Raw genomic sequence first — 26,156 nt, 5'->3', positions numbered from 1 at the left:
CTCACAAACGCAATGAAATGCATACCTCATATTTGTACTGCTGTTTGCTTGAAAACAAAAGCAAACGATCAAGAAAAGAACAAGATCCACAGTCACCTCGATGTATACAACTGATTTCCATCTGAAAGTTCTGTTATATATCATAGGAGGCTTGATATAAAATGGCAGATTGCAAATAAACACAGGAAATACTACTTTATTACACCCTTGGCACTAGGAATTTTGCTATACAGATGCATTTGAATACAGGACTGCTGTTGAAGTACTAATCATGTAAAGTGCTATAAAAAGCTCTCAACTGGAGTTTACTGTGAATGACAACACTAAACAAAATGAAAGCACCACTGAGAAGATAATCTAAATAAACTGATGGCACAGTTAAGGTGCCAGTATATCCGCACATAAAATTATGGGTAATTTTTTTGAAATGCAACCCTGATAGAAATTCACCTAAGCTTTGAGTCATTTTCCTAAGTCTAGTCTTATTGAACACAGATTGTTAGCATCTTGAAATCAGTGGGAGCTTGGCACTATTTTAAAAACAAGAATATTGTGAGCTGTTACGTATTCTTCCAAATAAAACTGGCATGCATAGACATGCATGCACATCCATAGCATCTTAGCAGAAAGGAGTTTCCCAATGTTCTCTTGGAAAGCAAATGTTAGAAGATCTGCTGGGAGCAACAAGTTGATTTTTGTTGACATGTGAAAACTACACCTTGAATCCAAACCAGGTGCCAGTCACCTTCTAAAATAAGTGCATAGGCTATTTTACAAGCCTTCAGGGAACTTTTGAATGAGCCCCCAGGGCGAGAATGAGAAGGATAAAAACAACATCTTGCAGTCTATGCAGTTCCCAAGATAATGGTAGATTTATTAATAAGGCAGATATGATACAAAGTTGTGCAATTAGGTGTGGGGTTTTGTTTTGACACTTGGTGCTAAATCTGTGAAAATGGCAGGAGTATGAGCATCATAGATAGAAGAACTATTTGTTCTGCTATAGTTCTGCAAAAAGCTAAAATTGAGAGTTAAAATTACTTTCATGAGAGTAATTGCAGTCAACAATGTCTCACTCAGAGATATGGCAAATCTGACATCCTTTGTGAAAACAGATGGAGAGAGAGCCATTCAGGGCATCTTTGAGCTCTTGTAACAAATCTCACCTCCAGTTATAATATCAAGCAGGTTCCCCCCCCCCATGATGAATTTTTACAATTAATACGAAACAAATAGACCAAGATTTAGAACTTGACTGATATAATAGCATAGAATTTAAGGTTCTACTTCTGGATTTCTATTGCTTGGGATGAGCTGGCAACTCATAACTGCAATCCATTGCAAACCATACTAAAACATGGAAACCTTGTCATCATCTTACAGCTTACCAGTGCAAGGATGGTCTTGTCAATTGGTGGATAATGCCATAGTTCTACCTTACAAAGGATTTTCAGGCACCCTGGCTTCTAGTACATTGTGCTGGTCTCTAGCAGCCTTGCTTCATCCTGATCCCTACATTTTATTTAAATTATTTATATGCCACCTTTCTCCCCATAGGGGACCCAAGGCAGCTTGCAGTAGATAAAATAAGAAATCTTAAAACACTGTATAAAATCACATTTTAAAGTAATTAAACATGCATTAAGATTAAAACAATGAAGCATAAGAAAAATTTAAAAACATTTAAAATTTGTAAGTTAATTACCAGCATTCCTGAGTTAACTTAATGCTTAAAGAAGAGGAAGGTCTTTGCCTGATAACAGAAGGACAAGGGGGAGGGGGCCAACCTGATTTCTCAGGGCAGTGCATTCTAAAGCCTGGGAGCAGCCATTGAGAAGGTCCGTTCTCATATCCTCACCAAACATGCTTAGGAAGGTGGTGGAATTGAGAGAAGGGCCTCCCCATAAGACCTTAAAAGCTCTGAAGGCTCATATGAGGTGATGTGATCCTTCAAATAGCCTGGACTCAAGCCATGTAGGGCTTTATAGGTAAGAACCAGCATTTTGAATTAAGCCCAGAAGCAGACTGGCAGCCAGTAAAGCTGTTGTAATACAGGAGTTACATGCTCCCTATAAGCCGCATCAGTCTACAATCTTGTTGCAGCATTTTGTGAGACATTTTCTTTCTGTTTTCTCCACACCAGAGCCAGCTGTGTTTTCTTTGAATAAGGAGCATCATAGGAAAATGTCCATGTTTTCGAAGTCCACACTTTTAGTCCCACTTGAAATGTCTTCTTGATTTGAGGAATAGGTGTGAGTGGGGGCATCTTGTAAAATCCTGCTTTGAAAAATATGTGGAACCTGTAGAGTGCAACATTCCCTCTTCAGTATACTACTGTCCCCTCAGAGAAGTCTGGTGGGTGTCTGCTGGATTCTCTTCTTGATGCCAGGCAAAGGGCTTTGTATTCTCTCAGGTCTCCTCATTCTCTTTATAATTTTGCTTCTGTGTTTGACTTAAGCAGTTCCATTTCCATGCAGCTTTTGTTCTGGCTTTTAACAGGTTTTTGTGTTATGTGCTTTTGGATGGATTTATATGGATGATACAATAATAACAGTTAGAAATACCATAAAAGGTCCCCCTTGACATTTAGTCCAGTCATGTCTGACTCTAGGGGGCGGTGCTCATCCCCGTTTCCAAGCCATAGAGCCAGCGTTTGTCCGAAGAGAGTTTGCGTGGTCACGTGGCTAGCGCAGCTAAGACACAGAATGCAGTTACTTTCCCGCCAAGGGGGTACCTATTTATCTACTCGCATTTTAACATGCTTTCGAACTGCTAAATTGGCAGGAGCTGGGACAAGCGATGGGAGCTCACTCCGTCAAGTGGATTCGATCTTATGACTGCTGGTCTTCTGACCCTGCAGGACAGAGGCTCCTGCGGTTTAACCTGCAGCGCCAGCACGTCCCAAAAATGCCATATAAAACTATATAATAAAAACAATTATACATTCAATCAATTTTAAAAACATTTTTAAATGTTTTCAAAGGTTTTCTGAATGTTGCAGGTAGAAGGATGGGATAGACAGAAGTGGAAATCTGTCAGAGAATCATAGAATCATAGAGTAGTGAAGTTTGAAGGTGGCTATAAGGCCATCAAGTCCAACCCCCTGCTCAATGCAGGAATACAAATCAAAGAATATCTGCCAGGTGGTTGTCTAAGTTTCTCTTAAATGCTTCCAGTGTTGGAGCACTCACCACCTCTCAAGGTAATTGGTTTCATTGTCATACTGCTGTAATAGTGATATTAATGATATTAAATTGAAATCTAGCTTCCTGTAACTTGAGCACATTGTTGCATGTCCTTCACTCTGAGATGATCAAGATCCTGCCCCTCCTCTGTATGACATCCTTTCAAATATTTGAAAAGTGTTATCATATCGCCCCTCGGTCTTCTTTTCTCAAGACTAAACATACTCAATTCTTTCAGTCTTTCTTCATAGGGCTTGGTTTCCAGCCCCCTGATCACCCTTGCTGCCCTCCTCTGAATTTGTTCCAATTTGTCAGCATCCTTCTTGAATTGTGTCCAGAACTGGCATTCTAGCATTAAATGTGTCCTTCAGAATAACTCACTGCCTGCCTTACATATAATAATGAATGTGAGGAAAAGTTTACAGAGCTATCTTTATGTAATTAAAGCTTTGGTACTGTTAAAAGAACTCTTTCTACAGTAGTCCTCAAGAGAAGAATGATGGCGTAAACTTGCCCATTCATTTTTTCATGACTGAAGGCTGATCTACTACCTCTAAGGTGTTGCTATGCCTTAGAGGTCATTCTCAGCAGCTGCATTTTGTATTCTTGCCATGTGTGTGCTATAAAAATTCTAATTGCTTCCATGAAAATGCAGCATACTTACAACACTGCAGTGTGTCCCATTGCATCACATTTCACTGAGATTTGAAAAAGATGTCATCTCAAGTATATATGCTCAATATAAGTTCAGTATATGATGGGCAGTATATTAGGTTAAAAGACGGAGTACTATCACACTAAAGAGCTTTGACTGCTTCGGGCATGTTATTGACTTTGCAGATAATATCATTATTCACTTAATAGTTTTAGAACTAGGCGAATCATATTGTGTCCTGATAGGCACTCAGAGTTAAATAAAAGAATGTAGCAATTTACAGGATTTTCACTCTAGGATATTGGATGGTACATATATAGCCCACCTTTTTAGAAACACAGGGCTGGCTCTGTTTGCTGTTGCTGTAATTTGTGTATTCCTCCTATGTGGCACATGTCAGTATCCAGTGTGCCCAGGAACACCCAGAGATGAAGGCTGTGATATTTGATGGAAATTATTTAAATCAGAGGCCAGACAAGTTGCATGTAGAACCTCCGGGGGGATTTTTTTGGTGAATCCCTGTGTCTCACCGTTCAGACACAGGGATTTTATTTCTTTAAGATAAAAAGAATTTGCCGGATTGAATTCAGAGAAATTAACCAAGGACAATGTCCCTGCAGAATTTATTCATTGCTTAAGTCAGAATATTGTGAACTACGTGTTATTGGACAGCCAAGATGACAAATTCTAATAAAATCATAGTATACAATCAAGTATGAAGAGTGGTAAGATTAAGCAGCCTGAAAGAATTCCAAATTCCAGCTATGCAGACAGAGCATTTAATTGCCCGCAGTAATATATCTTTCTCTGTTGAGATAAAACCGTTCACTTGTATGTGGAGAGAGGAGGGGGAGAAACAGTATTCTTTAACCCATTTTCCAAAATGAGATCTAGTTCTAAGTTTAATTTTCATCACTTAGTGTAATTTTTACTGCTTATTTGCTGAGCCCTGGGAGAAAATATGCTTTTGTTAGCTTTTGGAGCAAAATGAAACAGTCACTGATAAGAGGGTTGACTGTGCTTCAGTTGCAGATTCAAAAACATTGTAAACATTGAAGAGCTCTGAAGATTAATCAGATGACTGAAAAGGATAAAGACGTCCAGGTGTAGTGTTCTAATTCAACAGCAAGCTACATCACTTTTAGTCACAGAAGAGAAATGTTTCCATATGGCACATCCGTATTTTAAAGAGAAGAACACTTCCATCTATTAAATGCTAGTGGCAGAGCTTGCTTGTCTCTTAAAATACTTCCTGAATAAGTTCTCTACAAACACCTGTGCTTTGTAAAGTTGCACATTTTAATTAGACTGCTTTAAATATGCAGGGTGTTTTTTGGGTTGGTGTTTTTTTTTTTAGATTTTTATAAAATGTAATTTTTTTGTAAAAATGATTATAACTGCAACAGTAGATATTCCAACATTCTTAAATAGTGTGACACTGAAGAAGGAGGATACAGTGCTGCTCGTGGTTTTATATCAAGGCTGCAGAGGCGGGCAGTCATTTGAGATCCAAAACATATTTCACTTTCTTTTGAAAGACTTTGGAGAAGATTGCCATCATTTGGCACAGCTGGACATAAACAGCCAGAAGGGTAAATTATTTATGTTTCTAAGAGAACAGTGAGGGGGAAGATAAGGGTCTATGGAAGAAAAAAGAGAGAATAGAAATCATAGATTGAAAAGCTGAGTAAGACTGGGCATGTCTACAGGGAATAGAAAGAGAGGGTATCCACATACCATTCTAAGTTTGTTGTTCAGCTTAATGATGTTCCCACTCTTCTTCTGTCTTATGTGCTATTACAATATATTACAATTCAAAAATGCATTATTTATGCTGCTGTTAAATCACACTCGGGGATCTTGTTCAATTGTTTCACTTTAAATGCTGACATGCGTAATGGAGGGTCCCGTGAATATGCTACCACTTGTCATTCACCCCTCTGTATGCTGCAAATGCTTGTGGGTCACCTTGCCCATGTAGCAGCTGAGAACTGTAGAAGGAGATGCCTGCAGCATCTTTCCTTGTGAATAGTGGATGGATCCCATTCTCACTCCAATTTTGTGTAGCACTCTGAGTGGACACAACTGAGATAACTTTTTTATTTGTTTGTTTAATCAACCTTGTTTCTTAACCATGTCCAGAAAAGTCAGCTAACAGAATACAAATGTAAAATGCAAATACATGATATTGCAATAAAAGGTTGAAACTGAATGTCGCAAAAAGAACATATAATTCAGTTGGTTCTGAAGCATTTCCAGAGCCGAAGCAACAAAACATTAACTAAAATTTATTTTAGACAGGTGAATGTTGACAGTCTTTTAAAATATCACAACTGAGGGAGGTAATCCCACCTCCCTTGGGGAAATCAAAGGGTTGTAGAGTTGGAAGACACCTCAAGGTTCATCAGGTCCAGCCACCTGCCAGTTCAGGAAATCTGCAGCTAGAGCACCTCTGACAGATGGGCCTTCAAAGACACTGTTGTAAGACTTTCAACAAAGCAGAGCCCACCACCTTTTCCCCCATGGCCCAGCAGCTTTTGCTGCCAGGAAATTTGTCCTAATCTTGAGTCAACATATCTTATCCTGTAATTTGAATCCATTCATTTCAGGCTTTCCTCTGGAGCTGCAGAAAACAAGCTAGCTATGTCTTCTATAGGATGGCCCTTCAAATATTTGAAGATGGCTATCATATCACATTTCAATCTTCTATTCCTCAGGGTAAATATGCCCAAGTCGCCTAACTGATCTCTATAGGTTTGGTTTCCAGTCCATTTGCCATCTTTGTCATCCATTTTGGGATATATTCCAGCTTGTCAATATTCTTCTTAAACTGCAGTGCCCAGATTTCAACACAATACATCAGGGAAGAAGAACAGAGTGATATGATTATATGCCTGTCAATGTTGCTTTGAGTTTCATTAGGGCTTTTTGCTACCACACCACTCTATTGACTTACATTTGACACTTTTGTGATCTGTTAAAACCTGCGGATCCTCTTCATACTTCCAAGCCAGCTGTCACCCATCTTATATTTGCATGTTGACTTTCCATGCCAGAAAGTCTAATTTCCCACTTTTTGGCCACTTATCCAGTTTGTTAAGAAGTCTTGTTCCTGCATTCTGAAATATTAATCGTCCATCCCTATTGAGTGTCATCTGCAGATTTGATGAGTGCCTCCTTCACTTCTTCAAGTGATATATAAAGTTTGTGAACTCTAGGAGGATTGTACCCTATGGCGCCCACCTTATCATTTTTTCCAGGATAAAAAGGGAGCCAAAAGAATAGTTAGTGGCAGCTCTTGATTCTCTACAATGTTTTAGGATGAATTAGGTCATGATGGTAAAACTGTAGCAGCTAAACATTTCATTCATTTGGCTTACCTACTGATTGCTAGGAGTGGCAGTGTAACAAGAAACATAAACCTGCTGGGATGTTACAGATATTCAACTGGCCATGGCCCCCATTCTCTGCCCTGTCCAAGAAGACCCAAGACTGAATGTGAAGTTTGCGAACAGAACTAGTGGAAAGAGGATATAAAATGGACGGAATTACATTTACAATGAAGCACAATAATGCTTATTTAACTCAATTGAGTAATGGGTTAAAACCAAGACAAATGATTAATAAAGCAGATGTCATCCCATATATTGGTATTCACCCTATCCAGAGCTTATTTAATACATTTTTGAAGCAATTTTTTTTTTTTTGCTGTTTTCATCTGTTTTATAAATACGTGTCACCTTTGCAGTTTACTGAGAAGGCTTCCAGTTGTGTCAGCACACTTTATCTTCCATGCTAGATATTTTATGGAAATGCCCCATCTACATAAATGCGAAGGAATTATATTGAAACTTCCAGAATCATGTCACTTCAATGTTGAAAAGAAGTGATAGTTTAAGCTTTGTCTATATGAGCAGAGGTAATGAAGAATATGTGGTTTTTTTTTAGCACAGTCCCAAAAATCAATTAGGGGAAACCCAGTATAAACTTGTAGTGTAGAGCTCATCACTAGAGATGGGCATGAATATAAAAACAAACCAGGAAATTTGTAAAAAAAAAATATCACCAGTTCATTGATTTGGGTTGGTTTGGTTTGGTTCGTCCAAACCGGAGAACCTGAACATTCCTGAACCAATTAATTTTTTCCCCTGATTTAACAAATTTCCTGATTCATTCCCCCCCACGCACAGCCTGCCCCTGCCCCCTATTGCTTCCCTACCTTGTCCTGCCACCTCCTCTGCTGCAATCCATAGAGACAGCAGCCCAGAAGGCTACACAGGCACCCCATATCAGCCCACCAGGGAGTCTCTGAGCAGGTCCCCACCTCTCAGCTGAGACATGGACATCTGCAGAGGAAGAATTTGTTTTTGTTAGTCGGCTTGTCAGCCCACCAGGGGGCCTCTGCACAAAAATAAGACAGGGTCTTATATTAATTTTTGCTCCAAAAAACGCATTAGGGCTTATTTTCAGTGGATTTTTTCCACGTACAACAATCTACATTTATTCAAATACAGTCATGTCATCTTCTAGTTGCTGCACAGTGTTGCACAATGATAGAAGGCAAGATTTCACTAAACTGGGGCTTATTTTGGGGGTAGGGCTTTTATTACGAGCATCTTGAAAAATCATACTAGGGCTTATTTTCAGGTTAGGTCTTATTTTCAGGGAAACAGGGTAGTATATAGCTGAGAGGCAGGAATTTTCCCAGAGGCCCCTTGGTGGGCTGATAGGATGCTGCTAAAAATAAATTATTTTTTAAACTTAATAATAATTAAAGTTTATTTATTTATATTTATTTATTTATTTGATTTATACCCCGCCTATCTGGTCCGCACGGACCACTCTAGGCGGCTAACAGCCATAAGAATAATATAAAACAACGAAAACAGACAATTCTAAAAAAGAAAGAAGGCACTACTTTCTTTATTATTATTTCTTTATTATTATTTTTTCTTATCTGAGAGGCAGGGAGCTGTGCACAGGCCCCTGATGGGCTGGACATCCATGAACTAAGATGAACCACCATTTTGGCAGTTCATGCCCACCTCTACTCATGACATATACACATATCCCATCACCCAGTACAATCTCATACACTACAAAAGAAAAGTGTCTGTTTTTCTGAACTTATTTTAGTGCATTTCTCAAATTATATAATAGACAAAACTTTGGTGTTCTACCATGTCTCCCGACAAAGCTTTTTGTATTAGTTTCTTTGTTGTTGTTTCAGCTTTTTGGCTGCTTCTCTCAAATTGTAAAATGGCCTTCTTGGTTTTTTCAAAATTGAAGGACTTTCTATTCTTCTGTTTCTTTTATTTCCCTTGATATGAACCAGACTGCCTCATATGTGTTCATAGCTAAACATGGATACTTGGGACCTATAATTCTCTCTTTCCCTGGGATCAGTGTACCTTATTATTATGGTACTTTGCCCTTCTCACCAGCTGTTTCTCTTATCTGAACAGAGAACTCTGGAAGTCATTAAGGAGCACATCACATACAACAACAGAAATCTCTGACTACTTTAGTTGTCCATTTACAAAGGCTGGTATCCTGTTTATATATTCACAGAGTGTGATGGCTCCATGGCTAGAGTGCACTTCTTTTCCACTTTTCTCCAAATCGTTGTTATGAAGCCAGAGATCACCCCATTGTTTTGAACAGGACTTTCTGCTTCCACAGTCTTTTTTTCCATCTCATGATAATTGAATTCTTTTTTTAAAAAAGCCTCTGGTTTACCTAGCTTGCCAGGGAGCAGGGGCAATGTGTAGCCTGCATAGTTACATTGTCAACCATCCACAGAGTGCCCTAAGTGCTATGGGGCTGTATATAAGCACACTTTACTTTGCTTTATGAATCTAGGATATTACACCTCTATATCCGTGATTCAAAAAGCCAGGAAATGGCTGCATAATATTGTGCCTGTGTTGCCAGCAGGAAAAAGGATGCCAGACTTTCCATAGCAAAGGGCAGCCTGAATGTTAATGACACCAACGACAGCAGTCAAGTTGATCTACAGGATATCTTCTTCTTCTCACTACCATTCACAAAGTGACATCAAGCAAGGAAAAATCCCAGAAGATGACTTCTTTTTTCATCAGTTAATTACTTCTTACTGAAACACAGAGCAATTGTCATAGCTGTTTTTTGACAAGTGTGAATAGCCCAAACTCTCCCGGATTTGGCAGACAGCAAGAGCAGACTGTCTGCTATATCTGGGCAAAAGTTGGTGCTGATCCACAGTCCAGTTTCAGAGATGGATTTCTGGGGACTAGTAAAGGATTCCTTCCACTCATATGCAGCAGTAAGTAAGAAGGAACTGTTGTTGCATTATACAAGGGAATACAAGATAAGATGTGCTTTGATAATGCCTTTATTGTTATATATAATGAAGACAAATAGTAGGAATTGTCAACCTGAAGTGTTTGTGAATTAGATTTTATTTACTACCCAACAAAATAGTAGTGACATAAATGTTTACACACACAAACTACAAGCAGAATAGCCATATGATGAAGTCAAGCATTGCCGTGCATCCAGATGTGGTTTTTTCCCTGAGAGCTTAGTGTTACAAATGTTGGTTTATTGCTCTTAGCATTTAGTAGTAACATCTGCCTCAGCATTTCCCTCTAGCATAATTTAAGCATTACTTACAGTTTTCTGATTCATCATCCATGTGCCATTAGTCTTTTATAAAATGTTGTTTAAGAGTGTGAAGATACAACGATTTAATAAATCCTCTACGGAAGTTCAGAAGAGAAGCCAGTGTGGTAGAAAGAGAAGGTGAATGGTGATTAGTTAGAATTTCCTCATATTTTTTAGTGTGGTTGCAGGAAAAAATGAAACAAAACATGTTAAATTGTTGTTTTTTGTCCCTGGAAGAAAGGAAAAAGGATTGAGTGGGTTTTTTAATTTGGTGATAAGGAGGAAGAGGAAAATTGTAGTAATTTTGTTATCTCTTTTCAATCTGAGCATTCATACAACATGAAGCAGAATACAGAATTGAACAACACTGATGACATTGTTAGTTCAGTTCCCGAATTATCGCTGGATGTGGAATGACCATGCCACATGGTGAACAGATATTTTTGCTTGACTTGAGAAATCAGTTTCAGATTTTCATTGAAGATGGATGTTTCTGGATAGCTGGACTTGGTCTTTGATGGTCAAACTAGATATGAGGGAAAATATATATTTCCTGATTTTAATATGTGGAGGAATTTCCTTTGAAATTCATGCTTCTGGAATCAGATTTATAAAATAAATTTGTGTTAAAATTCCAGTGACTAGTCACAAAACAAAGCACAGCTAAATCCAGGCTATAAAGATAAGGGAAATAATGTCCCATCTTTCAGATCTCTTTTACCATGAAGGAGACACTGTTTCTAAATACATTTAAGTGTATCATCTAGTTTGGCCCTCAGTTTCATTCTCCCCCTTTCTTGCTTGCTATCTCTCATCTTAACTCATCACCCATGGCCTCTGCTAAAATACATACTATTAAGTTTGGGAGAAAATTTCAGATATGACAAAATTGAAGCCATTTCCAAAGTCAGGCAATGATAGCACCTCAGGCAATCTTCATTTTGGAGAGTCTTGGCCCTCTATATTCAAAGCTTGGTATTGATTAGCAGTTTGGTTATCTCTCTTATCCATTTTGGCGCAAAAATCTTCATTTTACATTAAAACATAGTAGTATGTTTTCCGTGCTTGCATAACTCACAGTGTTCTGAAATACAAAAATTAAGATTGATATTTCACACTGAAATGAAATTTCTGTTTTGTACTGTAATAACAATAATAGTAATTACCATCATCATCTTAAAACTAGAGAGCTGGAAGGAACCCTGTGGATTGTCAAGTCCAGCCCCTGTCAAGGAGGCACATTGGGGAATTGAACTCCCAACCTCTGACTTTATAGCCAATCCTCTGAGCTACTCAGGAGTTCTTACTCCTGTAAAGTATTCTGAGGATCTATATTTGTTGGAGACACACCAGCAGCTATGCTTGGCCAAAGAGATAGCCAAGCCAGAAGTATTAAATGACCATGTCTTGTGTTGTTTCTAGCCTGGCAATCAGCATAATACAGATCAGTTATACAGTACTAGTATCACTTTGAGAGACAAGGCATTGCCTCCAGCTATGAATGTATGTCTCAGAAGACACAAAAAGATTGGAAAGGTTTGATAGTATATGGACTATGGGAACAATGTTGATATGTTTTCATGCCATCAGTATGCACACATTGATATCAGTTATGAAGAAGCTACATCATCCATATGATCAGAGAGAAGCTATAAGCTCCCCATTCCCCCTACTCACTAGTGCGTTGAGACTAAGCCCTGAGCATTCCAGTTCAGATGTAGTTAGCCACATTTTATCAGAAAATAGCATCTTCAAAATGTATTATGGCTTGTGGGTAATTGTACTAAAATAAAATAGTAAAAATGATGATCTAATAAATAATAATTAATGTGCAGAACAGCTCCCTGCCCAGCCTGTAGATTGTATTGTGTGGTGTCTTGTAGTATGTGACCTATCAAATAATTAACCTCTGTTGTACATATTGTAGAATGCTTTGGGGTCCCAGAGTACGCAGAAAATCTATTAATAAATGCTTAAAATAAATAAATAAATCATTGATGCAGAAATTTGATTAACCCATTTAGATAACAAAGGAAGTAAATTCATATAGTAGTAATTGTGCTTGTAAGCATTTATGCTTGTAATACTTTTGTACAATTCTGATTGTATAGATTTCAAGGTTGCACCTCTCTCTCTTTTCAGGTCAGGATCGTAGTGAAGCCACTTTGATAAAAAGGTTTAAAGGGGACGGTGTTCGATATAAAGCAAAACTCATTGGGATAGACGAAGTTTCTGCAGCACGAGGCGACAAGTTATGTCAAGATTCCATGATGAAATTAAAGGTGCTGTGAAAACTTTTGCATTTAAACATTACTAGGTATAAATGGAAACAATCTCTAATCCAGGTTTTAAATATGGCATTGGATCAGATTACCATATAATTGGGTTGATCCATTTTATGAGGTGAAAAAAGGCCTTGGGCATGTCAAGACAATTGAAATATGCTCCATGAGCAGCTTTGGTGTACATTAGAGAAGGGTATGAATTTAAAAAATCATCAAATTGGTTCAAAAAATCAGTAATTCATCGATTCATATTTGTACAATCGGTGTCCCTGATGAATATGAATCAGGGACACTTAGCAGTTTTTGATTCACTGATTCATTTGGCTATGCCATAAAAAAATATTAAAAGGTGCCTCCCAAAACTGCAGGGAGGCTTCTGCTGACTCTTCTATAATACCTTCAAGATTGGTGAAGATTGTGTTTCAGATGTCCAAGGTATACACTCACAAAGAGCACCCCAGGAAAGTCTGGCCCCCCTGGAACCTAGGGACACCAAAAGCACAGAAAAGCTTCCCATGACTCTCTTCTACAACCTCTCCAAATTTGATGAAGATTGGGTTTCACCAATTTTGTGGACAGACACACTTTATGGGTGTATACCATGGATGTCTGAAACCCAATCTTTAGTAAACTTGACAAGCTTGTATAGGAGGGTTAGCAGAAGCTTCTCTGTGCGTTTGGTGTCCCTTGGGGCAAGTTTTCTGGGGGCCTCTCCTTGTGGGTGTGTATCTCAGAGGTCTTAAGCCAAGGCTTTACCAAACATGAGGGCTTGTAAAAGAGAGTCAGGGGATGTTTCCCTGTGAATTTGGTGTCTCTAGATGCTCGGAGGGGTATTTTATAGGGTTTTAAAGTTACAAATGAATTGAATTGATTCAGCAGTTTGTCAGAAAAAAATCGTAAATTTGTAATTAATGATTTTTCAACTTTGATAAATCATGAATCAAAACAAATAACCTTTTTTTCCTGATTCATGCCCATTTCTAGTGCACCTGCTTGGTGTTTCCAAGCCCAAATAGCAGTTACTTTCTAAAGGTGTAACCATGTTTGACTGTTGGTGCAAAATGTACAAATATTCCTCTGGTTTCTTAAAGACAAAGAAATGTATCATAGCAAAAGTTTGCGTGGACTATAGTCCTCTTAATCAGACATTTGAATTACTATTTAAAATTTAGGTGTATATATTCAGTACATGGGGGGATAGGCAGTGAGGTGAGAGTGAAATTAAGTTTAAAAATACTGAAAAAGAGAATTACATGACTGACAATCTACTTGCGAATAATATATGTGTGATTTCTTTCCAACCTTGCATCCTTGCTCTGCCACTGAACTGTGTGTACTATTTATTTCTTCACTTGAAATTTGGGACAATGCTTCGTATGTCTGATTAAGTGGTCTGTAAACTATGACAACTTAAGCCTTAATAAATTTGTTAATTTTTAACATCTCACAGGGCTCTCTGTTGTTTATTGTATAACCTGTTTATTGCAAAATTGCCCATTAGGATCTATAGAGGACATCTCCCAAAGAACTACAACTTACAGGAAATACCATGGCAGCTTCCTTTTTTAAAAAACATTGCCAACTGGAAGCAAAGCTATGTAGCCTCAGAGCCTTTCTCCAAGTGAATAAATTGTAGGTGTGTTTGGGGCTAAAACTCCTAGAATTCTGCCTAGGGAATCCTTGGATAATTCTGAGAGGTGGAAGTTTTTTTTTTTTTTTTTTTAAATGAAAGAGCACTCCTCTACTTAGTCAAGTATTGGGGAGGGTTTGTGGACTGGGAATCAAAATGAACAAGTACATTCTGCACTCTTCTCTTCATTACTGAAATGGCCTTTTCTGGTAGGGGGAAATCACTAAAAAGGGGAGGGAGCTCGTTGAAAGAGGATTTTTATCCAAAGCATCTCATTTCAGTTAAGTCCTATGATTTACATTTATTAAATAGAAATCTTGATGTCATGGTATAAAATTAGGAAGCTGTGCATGTAGGGGTCAGGAAAAAAATATGTTATGTGAATGATAAACAAGTAGCACATAGCCAAAGTGCTGAAATCTTCTTCCTATTCTCTTCATGATAATTCAACAACAGTTCTCAGGGCTTATAAAAAAAATTCCACTTTTGGTCAATGCCATGTTACCTTGTTTGTCTATTGCCACTGAATTTCCATCCCAGGACTCTACATTCCTGGCATGTGTGGCGTGCTTAGGAGAGTTTGGGATGTGATACACAGAGTGAAGAGTCTCAGATTGTAGAGGCTCTGAACTTAGCCATAATTATTTTGTTATATGCAGCTTAGTTATGTCACAAAATAGAAAGGAGGTCAGCACATGTTCTGAAGCTACTCTGTTCACTTGCCCTATCCCATGCAGTGAGAAGGGTTGCTATCATTGAGATTAACGCTTTTCCCTTTATGATCTGAGCACAGACCTTGTTTTTAATGAATTATATTCATGGCCAACTGATTTGGTTGCTACAATTGTCTAAAAGTTGAAAATTGAAGCAATAATGTAGTGATGGGGAACCTGGGGAAAACAAAAGGAACATGGTAGTGGGAGTCTACTCTCAACCACCCAGTCAAGGAAAATGTGTATATAAACCTTTGAGAGAAAAAAAACAAATTGTAAGAATTTCAAAGAAACATGATGTAGCAGTACTGAGAGATTTCAATTATTCTGATATCTTTTCGGAGGCAAATTCTGCCAAATATGGCCCTTCCAAGAAATTCCTGGCTTTTGTGGCTGATAATTTTCTCCTACAAAAAGTGGAGGAAGAAACTAGAGTAGCTGCCATCCTTGACTTGATTCTAACCAATAGAGATGACTCGGTGAAGAAGTGGCAGCAAAGGGAACTCTGGGAGAAAGTAACCATGTTCTACCAGAGTTCTTGAATTGAAAGGATACTAAAGTAAAGTGTGTGCTGGATTTTAGAAAAGCCAATTCTAATAAACTCAGAATAATAAGTAAGGTGCATGGCAGAAGGACCTAACAGGAAACTGAGTCCAAGATGGGTGGGAGTCTCTAAAAAAAGGAAATTCTAAAGACAGAACTACTAACAATTCCAAAGAGAAAATAAGATGGAAGACAGCAAAAAAGACCAATATTGCTTTTAGAAAAAACTCAGAGAGGACCTGAAAATAAAAAAAAATGACACATATAGGATGTAGAATGAAGGCCAGCCCCAAAGAAAGAGTACAGACAAGTAGCAAACAATTGCAGGAATGGCAGTAGGAAGGCAAAATCTGAGAATGAGCTGAGGATAGCAAGAGACACTAAAAGCAAAAAAGGGGGTCATTCTTCAGGTACATGACTAGCAAAATACAGAGAAAAGAAATAATGCCTCAGGTACTAAATGGGGATGGAAGAATAACAGATGACAAAGTAAAGTCAGAAGTGATAAAGTGATCACTTTAGCTTAGTGTTTTCCACGCAAATGTGAAATATAATAGAAGGGAACAGGATGAGTTCGATAAACAAATAATCAATCACCTTAATACTTTGAATGCGCTCAGATCTCCAGGGCTGGACTGACTATATGCAAGAGTGTTGAAGAAAGTGGTTCAAGAACTCTCTAAATCATTGTCTATTATTTTCTTGAAATCGTGTAGGATGGATGAAGTGCTGGATGGTTGGAGGTGGGATAATGTTGTCCCTATCTTCAAAAATGGCAAAAAGGAGGAACCTAGGAACTACAGACCAGTCAGCCTGATATCAATCCCAAGGAAATTTTTAGAGCACTTTGCAAGCACCTTGAAAATCATGCAGTAATAACTAGAAGCTAACACAGATTTGTCAAGAACAAATCTTGCCAGACTAATTGTATCTTGTTTTTTTGATTGTTTAACCTCCTTGATAGAGGGTGGGAATGTTGTAAACATAATATATCTTTATTTCAGAAAAGCTTTTGACAAAGTGCCCCATAATATTTTGATTTGCTGGCTAACTAGATGTGGGCTGGATAGAACTACTGTTGGGTGAATACACAGTTAGTTACAGAATCACATTCAGAGAGTGCTTATTAATGGCTCCTTCTCAAAATGGGAGGAGGTAACAAGTACCACAAGGCTCGGTCTGGGGCCCCTGTTCTTCAACATTTTTATTAATGACTTGGATGAGGGGGTGCAGGAATTATCAGATTTTCAGATGACACAAAATTGAGTGGAATAGCTAATTAGTGGAAGGAAGGAAGAAAATTTTAAAAGATCTTGATAGGCTCAAGTACTGGGCTGAAAACAACAAAATGACATTTAATATGGATAAGTGTAAAATTCAACACTTAGGGGGAAACCAAACACACAGTTGCAAGATGGGAAATATTTGGCTCAGTAATACTATATTTGAAGAGGATCTTGAAATTGTTGTAGATCACAACCAACTCTCCTCAGACTGAAGAAGCGACTTGGATGAGTAGTGAAACATTTTAATCTAATAAGAAAGAAGTTCAGTTGCCTTGACTCACCTTCCAGATAGTTATGACTTATTTTTAAACATACTCCAGCATACAGGTTTTAAACAGATGTTCTTTAAAGTGATTGAGAATTTGGGCAGTATTTGAAGATAAAAATGGAGAATTAGTAGTTTGGATTAGGATGCACATTCCTTTTAAAGATACGTACACTGGATGATGAAGCAGCAAATGCATAATGCAAATGGTAGGTGTTGGTGTGTTCCAGTCTTGAACTCTAATGTGAGCCATCATTTTTAATTGCTGCATAGTAATACTACCATATGTTGTATCCTCCATCCTTCTCCTAGTGTGTCTGCCACTTACATAAAGGGGAGGAGGGCATATCAGTATCAACATTCAGTTGAGTAGAGCAAGCAAGTGTTGTGCTTCAGCAACATTTTCAGTGCCCTGTACAAAAAAGTAATGAGGGATTTAGAGTATTTAGTAATTTGGTTTTAAAAGGCAGGGTGTAATTGTCTCTTGGGCAGCAGGTGCATGGTAAAACCATAAGATTCCTCTGTGTATAGTTTCTTTCTCATTCATTCCTTGCTTCCATCTGCCAACAAGTGGTTTGGGAGGCTTAGGAATGTGAACAAGGCTAGGCAGGCCTCTTTGTCTCTCTCCCAAAGGGTCTCAATTTCCATATCTCCTTGAAGATGTTTAATTCTTTCTAGCATAATTGAGAGACTTACCTGTTTAATGTTATGAGGTTAATAGAACCAGCAGAAGGAGGTGGTGTCACAAATTCTAATTGTTGCTTGCTGCTACTCTGTAGGTTTTAAATATGGACTTTGATACTACTTATTTCTTTGTTAATATTCATATCCTTCTTTTGAAGCTTTACCTACTGTGGCATATCGATTTGGTAGCCTTCTCTAGTCATCCATATGTGGGTTATAGAACCTGAGATAAATATTTCAAAGAACAACTTGATCACTTACATTTTGACAAATCTCTGACTTCCTTTAATAAGTTTGCATCATCTCACAGGACTGCATTAGATTTCAACTGATGGGCAGAGAATAGTTTAGATATTGGATAAAGGAGACTTTAGATAATTGTAGTGGTGAGCAAAAAAAAAAAAAATTCTGTAAGAGTTTCCATGAATTGCAACCATGAATCTTTCTTTATACTATTATTATTCAATTCTCTCTGTGGCATCTGGAGACTGACCTCAAATTCTCATGCATCAGTTAAAGCTCAGGGGAAGACACCTTAATGTTATCTACTCCCACTCTTGTTGTTGTTGTTCTTCAGAACATGTGGGTAGCCAGAGAGTCTGTAGAACAATGAACAGTTAATTTGATTTAAGTGAGATAGAGTGAAATAATGATTTTATATCACTGTTTAGAAAAACTTGGTCTAATCATGTGAGTACACCCTTGATTGCTATGGCCTTACTACAATAATCCATCAGCACTTCCAGGGAGAGAGTTAAAGGCCTGACTTTGTCTACAAAAAGTTGTAGAGCAGGGGTGGGCAATTAATTTCTATTGGGGGACACATGAAAAATCTGAACAGTTGGTTCGGGAGCTGAACCAACTTTACTTAAAAATAAAATGAAACAGTGATGTTATGATTGTTTTTATTTTAAACTTGTTAATCTTCACAAATACTAAAGAGGTTTTTTGTGGTATATTAAAGATAAGCAACTGATCAACTTTAGACAAAAAGCTATAACTGGTTTTGATGTTCAAAATTGTCCACGGGCTGGACAGGAGGGGCTCGCGGGTCGTATGTGGCCTGCAGCCCGCACTTTGCCCAGGTCTGTTGTAGAGGAACAATAGCTAGTATTGCCATTTCAAATGAATCAGCATTACTCAAGAGATCTATTGAAAGCAATCATGGACATTTTAATAAGGATTCCAAGAATTTTGAGCATTACGAGGGGGAAGAAAGCTACGTTCAGTCAGAGTAGAAAAATACAGTGGTGCCTCGCAAGACGATGTTAATTCATTCCGTGAAAATCGCTGTTAAGCGAAAACATCATCTAGCGAAACACGTTTTCCCATTGAAATGCATTGAAACCTGGATTGTCATCATAAAGTGAAAATTCCCATAGGAAACATTGTTAAGTGAAACGCGATTCCCAAGCGAAAACAGCCATCTAATGAAACAGAGACCATTAAAAGACTCGTATAGTGAAGCAAGACTAAGCTGTCAAAAACATCGTAAAGCGAAAAACAGGGACCTAAAATTTAATCGTCTTGCGAGACAAGGGCCCTAACATCATAAAGCGAAAATCGCCCATAGGAAACATCGTTAAACCAAGCGTGATCGTGCCGAAAACCTCATCATAAAGCGAATTCGTCGTCATGCAAAGCAATCGTCTTGCGAGGCACCACTGTATTGCTGATCAAGTCTGTAATTTCTCATCTCTATATATTGCTGTTAAGAAGTATGTGCATCTGTAAACAAAAAACCAATCTGAGATTTTTCTGTGGGTGGCTTCTAAACTGAGTAGTAGGCTAACTAGTTGAGGAGACAGATTAATCTTAATAAACATTACAGAAGTCTATGGAACCCCCAAAAATGATGCCCCAGTCCAAGAACTTTTGAATCTTATTTACAAAAATTATTTTAAAATTAATACATTGCCCAAGAATGTTGCATTGTAACATAATCCCCCTTTTATAATAAGATATTTTAGTTTTAATACATTCTAAATCAAAACTATTATCATGTAGGATTTCGCCCAAAAAAGGCAGTTTAACATTTGAAATTTAATTGCAAAATTTTAAAAAGTGTTTTTAATTTTTTTTTATTTCTATCCACTCTGAAGAGATTTGTAATACAGTGGTGCCTCGCTTAACGAGTGCCTCACTGAGCGATGAAATTGCTTAACGAGCGATCTTCGCATAACGAAGCCGTGGAGAACAGCTGATCAGTGGTTCCAAAATGGCCACCGGAAGGTCCGCGCCGCATTTTCGCGCCCTGCCCTCGCTTAACGAGGGCGCGAAAATGGCGGCGCTATGAAGAAACATCGCTGAACTGTGAGTTTTCAAGCCATAGGAACGCATTGAACGAAGTTCAATGCGTTTCTATGGCTTTTTTTATTCCGTTTAGCGATGTTTCGCTATAGCGAAGGTTAATCCGAAACGGATTAACCTCGCTATGCGAGGCACCACTGTATAAGAAAAAGCACATGCAGTAATGTGGGTCAAGTTCTAATATTATGGTAATCTAAAAAAAAATAACATGGAAAGGGGAAAAAGAACAAACCAGCTCCAATGGGTCCCGAGAATAGGAGAGATAAATGGAAACTCTTTTCATAGGCAAATAAAACCTGCAGGATATTGGAGGATCCGTTGCGATGCACCACTAGAATAACCTTTGCCTGGACCTGAGCACAACAATGCAGTCCCTGATGCTTGCTACAAGGCTTACAAAGAAGGAGAAGAATTATAAGCATCTTCTGCAGTATAGGCAAAAATCAGTTTCCTCTTCAAAGTGTAATGGAAGGTGCTCAACCTTGAAGAATGGCACCTAGTGCTAAGCCAAACCTTATTCGAAGATATTTTTCTGAGAAACATTCGAAGATGTTTCATATTCTCAGTCTCTGAGAGAAAGCATACTACCTTGCATTTCCCCCTCTAAAATTACCCAACCTTTTCAATGGCCACTGGCTCATTGCTACCTATCATTACAACGCTTTTCAACAACACAAGACAGAAGTAAAATGGTGACCAGGCTGACAAAACAGTTGCCATTGTTGCTGTTGGCAGTGGCAATGGAAAAGAAGAAGAAAAATCCTTGGAGTTCAAAAATTGACTTAATGGTGAGCCTCATCTTTGGGGAATATGTAGAGCATTTCCTCTTTTATTGGGACATTTCTTGCTTGTTTTTTTTTCTTTCTATCTCTATAGCAATGCATAATGAATGATGGTTGCATAATATATGTACAACATAACATCTTTTATTCTATGAAAATTTGTGATCTCCCACAACAAATGTCCAGAAGGCAGCTGCTTCCATGATTAGTGAAGTGGTTAGACTGTTGAGCCTTTTGTCAGGAAGACCTGCTTTCTGATCCCTGCTCATCACATGGAGGACCTTGGGCCAGTCACTATGTCTCAGCCTGAGCTTTTTGCCATCCAGAGCTGTTTGGCAGAATAGAAAAGAGGAATTTTATTAAGAGGAAGAATAGGAGACACTAATGGCCTTCAACCACCAGAGAAGGAAAGGAAGAAGCAGTGAGAAATGAGGAGGATAGAGGATGAAGGGTATAAAGTGAAATGGAGCAAAGATTTCTCTATTGTCTTGAGCTGAAAAATAATGTATGCATAACATGAATGTCCTGGGACACTTTGCACACCTGGGAGCAAGGTGTGCAACTAACTGAATATCTAAAACATCTTAATTTACGGCAATGGTTTGGACAACTCCTCCTAACCACAGTTCTGGGAGTAGTAATTTGTAAACTGAGCACAGCACAGTCTGAAAATGTTATTTCCTTGGACAGGCAACAAAAATATTGATGAATTTAAATAAAAACTGTATATCGAAATAGCTTGTTTTCCTGTTGCAAGGTGTCACTGAAAGTAGGAACTCCAAATAACTGTTTCCATGGTACCCAAGCACAATGCATATAGAAAATGTGTGGAATATCTATGCAAAGGCTTCCTTCTTCTAAATCTAATTTAGTAGGTATAAACAAGTTAAAATAAAATATAGAATAAATGGGCGAGTAGAACTAAAGTACGCAGGCAGTATGGTACATATCTGTATGGTTTTGTTGCAAAAAGCCATTCACAGGAATTGCTTAAACTCTGTTTCTCTTCTGTTCATTTTTTCCTCAAGTCTACAGATATTCTTACCTCAGGTTTGCCTTTTATAGCCCATCACATTTTCAGTTTCCTTGTTTTAAGCACCTTAGATTCACAAGATCTCTTCCCAGTTACCAGCCTCCCTCCCCACCCCTCACGGTTATAACTCTAAATTTTATGTGAGGTTTGATAGGAGCTAAATTGACAACTACTACTTCCTTTACAGAATTTGGACTATAAAGATTCTGACCGGTGATGCTCATCGTTGCCCTATGCAGTGAATCGCATAACTGCACTCTCAGTACACTGTCAAAAGCTTGGCCCTTGTCTCCTGTGGTAACTCACAGTAGGCAATCTCTGAATGAAGAAGTGCTGGGTGGGCTGCACTCATGCTCCAGTTTCAGGTCTTTTGTCAGTGGAAAGACAAGAGGAAGACAGCCTACTTCCCCTTGGTAAGGGGGTTCCAGACCCTGGGGATGGCCACCATGAAAGTTGTTTCTTGCACCCCTATTAGAAATGTCACATAAGACAATTCAGGTCGCTTGCATTCAGTCACATAGCACTTTATATCCAGTGGTCTGAATTGTGTCTGGAAACAGACTGGTAGCCAGTGACATAGGGAGGGCTGTAAAATGTATTCTCTTAATTTGTGAGGACGCTCAGACAAAGCAGAAAGTAGAATGCCTTTGAATCTGAACCGTTTGCTTTCTCCCAACAGGGAATAGTTGCCTCTGCTCGTTCCAAAGGAGAACACAAGCAGAAAATATTTCTCACCGTCTCTTTTGGAGGAATCAAAATCTTTGATGAGAAGACAGGAGTAAGTAAAATAATGACATGACATGAAGAATTGAATCTCTTGATGGTTACGTTCTTAGAAGCTTCCCCTGGGTAGCCAATGATATTGAATTGACATAAAGTCACACAAAACAGATGACAGGCTTCATAAGTTACTATTGTATATCAAAGGAACAGTCTGGGTTAACCAAGGTGCCTTCAGTATTCTTGTTTAATAAAGTATAAGGAAAGTCAGAATAGCTCAGTGGAATTGTTTACACAGTACTGATGTGGCTTTGTCCATTCACCTGGAAACAATAAACATTGGAACAATAGTACATTGTGCAAGAAAATATAATCTCATGTAAAATCTTCATGAAATGATTAGGAGCTAATGGGAGACTAATTGGGTTCCAGTGGCCAAACTGGGTATTGTCCCAAGTGCATGGTTGGTGTTATGATGCACGTATTCATTACTCAAGGATCACCCAGAGTAGAACTATAGGACCTTGGAGGCTGGGATTTAAGGAAAAAAATGCCTCTCTGAAGCTGCTATTGCCATTTCAAGGGAAATTTCCACTGACACCAGTGGAAATTCCTTTGAAATGCAAACAAGTTCAGAGATACAATTTTTATTTGAGCTATGGAAGGGTGAGAAAGAAAGAGGGAAAGAATATACCATGCTTTCCCTACACCATTTGCAAGGCTGTTCATACCCCTCTGAAGCTGCTGTTTAGATAACAGAAAAGTCTGAAAGGCTGTTTTATTTACTCACTTCATGTAGTGCTTAGTATGCTCCTTCATTTGTAAAACTGTAGAGATCATGACTAAAGTTTTGTTTAAGTTAGAAATGCTATCTTGAAAACCCTGATTCCTAAACAGATATGTTGAAATCAACGTTATAGGCTGAGTTGTGATAGAAGACTGCTCCAAACATACCCAGAGATAACTTTGTCCTTACATTATGAATAGCTTGAAAGAGATGGATGTGGCAAGACAGGTATATTATCTGCTCACCAAATAGCTTGCTTATAACCAGAGCAAAGTGAGGAGAAGGGGGCAGCCAGTTTTCTAATGAGATTAATCCATGTAAAGTGATTAATCCCAGCAAGCAGGTTGCAGATTGGATTTGGGGAGCAGGATGAGGCTTCCATGGGTAGACTTGAGAGGAGAAGTCTCCTCTATGGTCCTCTCCCATTGTTTAAAAACCAGCCACTGCTGGTAAGGACTTCAGAGAGAAATGGAATTTTGGGAAGAACCCAGAAGTCATAAATAGACCAGACAAGGAGGAGTCCTAGAAGGAAACCAGCATTGCCAGAGGCAGGTGAGCTATAGTGACTTTGTCAGGGCACATAAATTGTTACTGCTGTGGTTGAAGCCCTTTTAGGAAGTTAGTAGAGTGGTGAAATCTGTACTGATTTGGGTATGCCTCCAACCCTGAAATTCCACTACATTGTAAAGGAAATCAGGGAGCACATCATTTATTCAAGTTTTTGAACTAGAATGGGTTTTTATTTTTGCTTTTTTTTCATTTTTAAACTTGTTTGTGTTCTACACATTTTTATTTAAAGGTTTGTGTGAAGTATTTTAAGGAGATTTAAATTAAGTCATTGTCCCTCTTTGGCTGTTGAGAAAAAAATGAACATATGAATTCGACAAATCAGATTTTGCTAGAATCATCCAAAGCTACCACTGACTTATATTAACTGATGTACCTGTGTATTTAGTTTTCCACCTTTCTGATAAAAGCATAACTTGAACTATGGTATATTTGTTGGAGCAAATGTACAGAATTTAGCAGAGTTTTGAGCCAATCCAGGCAGTCCAATTAAATAACACATACGCAGGCAGCTTCTTCCCAACACCACATATATTTACAATATATACAGAAGTTCTAGCAGTACGAACCGGCAGCATGACATTCATCAGAAGAGATCCTACATCTTCTGTCCATGTCCGCACATTTATACACATGCGCATTTACATATAGCCAATCAGTAAGGACATTGCATCACCCCAGACCCTACTTCATTTTAATACACATCCTGCATGACTCAGCATTTTGCCCACCTGTCCAATATGGCTGCTGATTATCATAGACCTGGTTCTTCCTCAGCGTGGAAATTATCCTTGACAAAATTACCCATTACAGTAATAGGTATTAATGGATATTCATCTGTACATTGTGTTGGATTTGTAGCAATGCCCAGATCTTTTAGATGAGATATAAACAATACAAGGTAAGTTAAACCTGGTAGAACTGAATAAGTGAAGTGCCTGAAAATTAGGATAGAGAGTAACTGATTCTTCTACTTGCACATTTAGGCTTGTTCAAACACATACTGCAGCTGTTGTTTGCTCTTGTGAAGGCTGGTTCTGTTGTTCTAATCTGTTCTGGGATGCTGCTGCTGTTGTGCTGCTACCTGTTGCCAGACACTCCTTGCTGTCTGGGCCACAAATGGTCCTTTTAAAAGACCATCTTTTGATCTTGACAATGTTTCTTGGAAACAGATTATATGGAATTGTTCTAATATACTCTGTAAAACTACAATCCATCAGCTTGTTAGACCAACTCTCTTCCTATATTCCAAGGGAGAAAATTTAAAGGCTTATTTCCAAGGTTGAATGATCTTCAGTAACCATTTTGAAACCACAGCCAACTTCTAAAACTTCGATCTGTCACCTTCCCAATAGCTATTGGCTGTCCAGTATCCTGATTACTGACTGCTTCACAGACCTAGTTTGTCCTTGCCATTAGGGAATAAAAATCATACTAGGATTCCTATAGATACTCCAGACTAGAACAGTCCTCTTTCTATTCCTCACCTTCTTATATCTAAATATGTCTCTATTTTGAATCAAGACAGTGATAACATTATTTAGGGATTCACTCTCGTAAGATCCTAAATTCAAGTTGCATCTCATATATTTTAGATCAAGCTTTATGAGCTTCACAGCATCTTGTGATTGCTTCCCCCTTACTGTCAGGCATCAACACCAGCTCCTTTCTGTGCAATGTCAGTATTATTTGGTTGAATGGATTCATTTCCTCTGATCAGTATCTTTTCTGATGTGTTCACTTTTCTTCCAACAAGGGTTCCTCACCTCTTACTTTGCTCTGTTTATCCTGTTCAACTTTATCGCCATCTATAATCTGAAAATATGGTTAAAATTCATACTTGAACTTTTATTAATATGTTGGTTTTGCATAGCACAATTACTTCTAATCCTACCATACTCAGCTGTAGTGCCTTTGATAATGACTTCTTAAGAGGTACTACCCAACTTTCCCTTATTATAAGCTTCCCTTCTATTTTTTTAACATGTTGCTTAAGATCACTGAGGTCAGTTTTCTCTTAAAGTTACAACATTTCAGCAATACTCAAATTCAGAACAGGGGAAGGG

At 38.3% G+C, this 26,156-nt stretch overlaps 1 protein-coding gene across 20 annotated transcripts in view; it reads left to right on the top strand.

The window, feature by feature from the left end:
* The window catches only part of DAB1 (DAB adaptor protein 1), a 790,680-nt gene that overhangs the window by 650,098 nt on the left and 114,426 nt on the right, over positions 1–26,156 (top strand). For all 20 annotated transcript variants that reach the window (XM_078392919.1, XM_078392917.1, XM_020789863.3 and 17 more), the window contains 2 exons: positions 12,628–12,767; positions 22,696–22,794. In XM_078392919.1, the coding sequence (XP_078249045.1) occupies positions 12,628–12,767; positions 22,696–22,794 (239 nt within the window). The remainder of the gene's footprint in view (positions 1–12,627; positions 12,768–22,695; positions 22,795–26,156) is intronic.

The sequence above is a fragment of the Pogona vitticeps genome, chromosome 4, assembly GCF_051106095.1.
Source record: "Pogona vitticeps strain Pit_001003342236 chromosome 4, PviZW2.1, whole genome shotgun sequence".
NCBI lineage: Eukaryota > Metazoa > Chordata > Lepidosauria > Squamata > Agamidae > Pogona > Pogona vitticeps.
This window is presented reverse-complemented; position numbering and strand designations above follow the sequence as displayed.